Below are 4,172 nucleotides of genomic sequence, written 5' to 3' on the forward strand. Positions count from 1 at the left end.
TGTCACGTATTGGCCTCATAAGCCACCAGCGTGCCTGTAGCAAATGTGGATAGAGCCTTCCCAAATCTTTGTTCGCGAAGCCTAGCCATGATGATATGACATAACACGTTTAACTACATTGCATAATACCTACTTTATTCCCTACTTATTTAATTTTACTTCCTATTCCTCTTGCTCCACTTTTTTACTTGCTATTTTACTCTCTACTCTAATTTTTCTCCAATGCACAGTACAAGATTGCCATTTTAGATTCCTTCCGTTGTCTCACAACAGATTCAAAGTAAGACTGTGGCACAGTGTGTGGAGTACTACTACTCCTGGAAAAAAGAACGTAGGATTGCTCCCCCTCCTGCTCAGGTGAGTGGGAAAAAAAATCAAGAAATGCAAGGAGGGTCAAAGGGTTGGGAAAAGGGGAGAAAACCTGCTGGGAGGGCTTGCGAGATGCCGCTCTACCAGGAACACATCACCCCGTGCACTGGGAAAGGCACAGCAGATGCTGCCCAGGGCTTTATTGCATTGCTGCTTTGAAATACTGACTTCTGTTGAATAACTTTGACCCAACAAAGCCACGCCATCACCAAAATGGGCTTTGACTCCTTACAGACTTCTTTCAAGAAGTGCTGGCACCCTCGCTGATTTCAATCAGATCCTTAATTCCCCACTACTTCCTAACATGAGTAATCCTGGTTGTGTTAAACTAGAGGCTGCAGATTTTCAGGGATCTTTCCTAGCATCCCAGCACGCTCCCTAAAAGGAGCTGCTGGTGCTGTGGCTCTGGTGAAACTTTTCTTGCCAGCAAACAAGAATTTGGTTCGCAGAAACAGAGAATATTTTGGGTGGTAGAAACTGGGTAACTGTGTATCTTCAGTAATTTGACTGAATTTTTAACCTGTTCCCTAGACATTTGTGGAGGAAAAAAAATATATAAATAGATAATAAATAGAGAGATATAAATGATAAATGTAGAAGTAGCTATATAGATAATTACATATTTATCCCACCACTTTGGGCAGTAGAAATGAGATGGTTTTTCTTCCAAGCGCTGTGTGTGCTCCCCATCCTTGCAGCCCAATCCAGGCATTTTCTCAGCTCTTTAGCGTTCGGAGGAGTTTGCTTGGGCCGATAAATTTTTGTACTGGACACTCTAATTTCCAGCTTTCTGAAAAGAAGGAAAAATTCATAAAGACTCTTTGATTTTCAGACTGTGGGCAGACCAAAGAGGAGCAAAAACCCTCCCAAGGAGGAGAATGGGGAGATGGAGAAGAGAGGCCGAAGAAGGCCCCGCAGCACTGTGTGTCCATGCTGCAAACCGCCACAGCCACCCCGCTCAGCAGGAGGCCTGTTTCCATGTAGGACATGCAAACGGTGTGAAACTTATTCTTCCTTCTGCTAAAAACCTGCTGCTTTAGACTAAAACCAACTGAACTTTTCTAAGGCAGTTGGAGGATCACCTCTCACAGCTGTGTTCAACATTACAATTCACTTTAACCCCAACCAGCTTATTTAAACCTCAGCATTCAGAACCCTTGCTGTGTCCCAACAAGACAGAGTTCATAGAAGTAGGAACAACAAAACTTGGTTTAATGGAGTTAATCAGAATAAAAATATGATGTCCTGAAAAGAAAGAGAAATTTGAAAGAGTTGAAATAACAAAGCTCAGTGCTTATCAAATTAAGAATATGTCAAATCCCCAAAAGATGGAAATTCTTAAAAATGGAAATCTTGAAGCTTGGTTTAATGATGTTTACTGAATTAAAAATAAAGGAATTCAAAATGCTGCTTTGTTTCCTAACTTCCAGGGTGTTTGAAACAATGAAGGAAAGGAACAGACATGAGAGAAGGCATTGCCCACAGAAGGAAGATGAGCCTCACCCCAAGAAGAAAAAACCAAATTAGGGGTTGTCTGGGGCTAGCAAGAGTTAGATGTAAATAGGAATTGATGTAAATTAGATTGGTTTTTAAGGTTTTAGGGTTGAAGTTTTTTCCTGTTTAGTTTATTAGAAAGAGATTTTGATTAGTTACTGTAAGAGGTTTGGTGTTATGGTCTATATTTTGTCTTTTTGCATTTATTAAGTCATTAAACCAAAGTTCATTCCATTTTGTCTCTTTGTCTTTATGAAAACATTATCCAAAGTTTGTTATGCTTCCTTGGTGTTGTAAACAGAGCATTTGGCACGAAAAAAGAACCTGGGCATGCACATTCTTCTGCAGGCCCAGCCTCTTGCTCAGCAGGTGGGGTACTGCAAAGGGGGGTCCTCATTACTGCCACTGAAACAATGGTGGGATTTTATCCTTTGATTCGTAGAAATATCAAGTGGGAGTGAAAAGGAAGGCTTTGATTAATTCAATGAATTGGATCTAAATTAGTGGTCTCATCTCATTGTACTTGGAGGGATAAAATGCTTTTTTTTGGTTGTTTTTGTTGCCAAGCCACAAGATTTTCATGGCTTTATTTTATTTCAGTAAATGGATGGACTTGACCACCTTCAAGGTCTTTTCCAACCTGTCTGATTCTATAAAATTAATATCCACATTCAGTACAAAGAAATCAGTAGTTCAGTTTCATTTTCTCTTTGATAAAAAGACCAGCCTCCAGCTCTCGGCCTCAATAAACCTCCTTACCTAATGCAGAGGGGTGCGAACACTATCCTCTAGCTTCTCATAGCTTGTATTTGCAACAAAAAAAGCATCAAAGTCACTTTTTTATCTAGCCCAGTGCGTGGGGGGTGCATGGCAAAGTTTTGGTAGAGGAGAGTGGGGCAATGGAGTGCAGGATGAGGGAGGGGGAACAACTAGTCTGGCTCTGACAGGCTACCAGGAGCTTCCTGGTGTCTGATGGAGCCAATGCAGGTGGGCATTGCAGAGTCTATAAAGTACTTGCTTTGCAGTGGGCATTTTTTAGGAACTGTACCCACTTAGTTTGCTGTTGTGTGTGCAACAAGCAGGCAGGGAAGGAAGTGGGACTTGTTTTTGTCTAATATTAGGCAAGAAAGCACTAAAACCTGCTGGAGTTTGGCATATTTGGAACCTAAGTATTAAAACAAATTTTAAGGCTATTATTGTGAAAAGGTAGTTCTTGTAATGTTAGTCTCTTAAATGAATTCCACAGTGTTTTTAGAGGAACATCTAGCTTCTTTAAGGGAGGTGCCACAAACACACAGGAATTCTGCATTAGATGTTTAAAGGTACGTGATTGCTTTAGAGCAATTGACTTTCCCATAAATTTCTATTCTCCGTGTTTTTAAGGGTTTGGGTGGATCAGGTATTGTTTTGATACAATTTTTGTTATCAAGATTGGTATTACTGTGATCTGCTCTTTATATTAATGTGTAACTTCTCTCTGCTCCAAACAAAGCTTGCCAGCTAGATTTAAATAATAGCAAGAGAAGAGTTTTAATATCTTTTCTTATATATTCTTTATATCTTTCAGGTAGCAATTTTATTACATTTTAAAGCTTTTCTGTTGCAACCATGAGAGACAATATTTAAGATAGGTATTTTCATGGGCCTATTTTCACCTGACAGTTGGGATTAATTTAATTCCTATTAAACCCTGATTTCTGTTGCTTCATAACTCTTCCTGTTTTCATATCACTTCTTCAACTAAATAATTGTTTAAATAAAAAAAATTCTATATTAGTTATTTACTTAGAACAACAAAAATACAAATCAGGTGGCTCCACACACAAAGTGACAAATGAAGCAATGAAAGCCATAGCATCCAATAGTAATTATAATAAGTGGCTTAGCTAAAAATTTGTAAAATGAGTATCTCATCACTCATTTTGAATTACCTGTCTTATTTAGATGGAGATGTCTCACAGCTTTGCTGTAATTTAGCTTTAATAACATCCCTGTTAAGTAGATGCCTGTTGAACAGACAAGCATTACTTAAATAATGACACTTCAGAAGTGAATTAACTTTCTCCTTTGCAATTAAGTAGCTGTTCATCACCATTCATCAGCTTACTAAATCATCTTTCAGTATCTTCATTATTAAGTATTAGCCACCCACAGTGTAGGCCATACAGTAACTCCTTTCCAGGACTAGGTTTGAGTCCTTTACATACGGATGGTACTGGAAAGGAGAGGATAACTACTCAAAAATCTCAGGATAGATGACTTTTAATGTTATGAAGAACAAAGGCATTTACTTGGCTGACACAGTAATA

At 38.9% G+C, this 4,172-nt stretch overlaps 1 protein-coding gene across 1 annotated transcript in view; it reads left to right on the forward strand.

Annotated features, from left to right (window-relative positions):
• Positions 1 to 2,040, forward strand: part of LOC108494009 (zinc finger protein 541-like) — a 2,665-nt gene extending 625 nt beyond the window's left edge. Inside the window, exons 3-5 of the mRNA XM_017808074.1 lie at positions 274 to 357; positions 1,202 to 1,349; positions 1,800 to 2,040. Coding sequence (XP_017663563.1) covers positions 274 to 357; positions 1,202 to 1,349; positions 1,800 to 1,816 — 249 coding nt within the window. The 3' untranslated portion in view covers positions 1,817 to 2,040. The remainder of the gene's footprint in view (positions 1 to 273; positions 358 to 1,201; positions 1,350 to 1,799) is intronic.
• The last annotated feature ends 2,132 nt before the right edge of the window (positions 2,041 to 4,172 follow it).

The sequence above is a fragment of the Lepidothrix coronata genome, unplaced genomic scaffold (genome assembly GCF_001604755.1).
Source record: "Lepidothrix coronata isolate B3197 unplaced genomic scaffold, Lepidothrix_coronata-1.0 Scaffold22, whole genome shotgun sequence".
NCBI classification, from domain to species: Eukaryota; Metazoa; Chordata; class Aves; order Passeriformes; family Pipridae; genus Lepidothrix; species Lepidothrix coronata.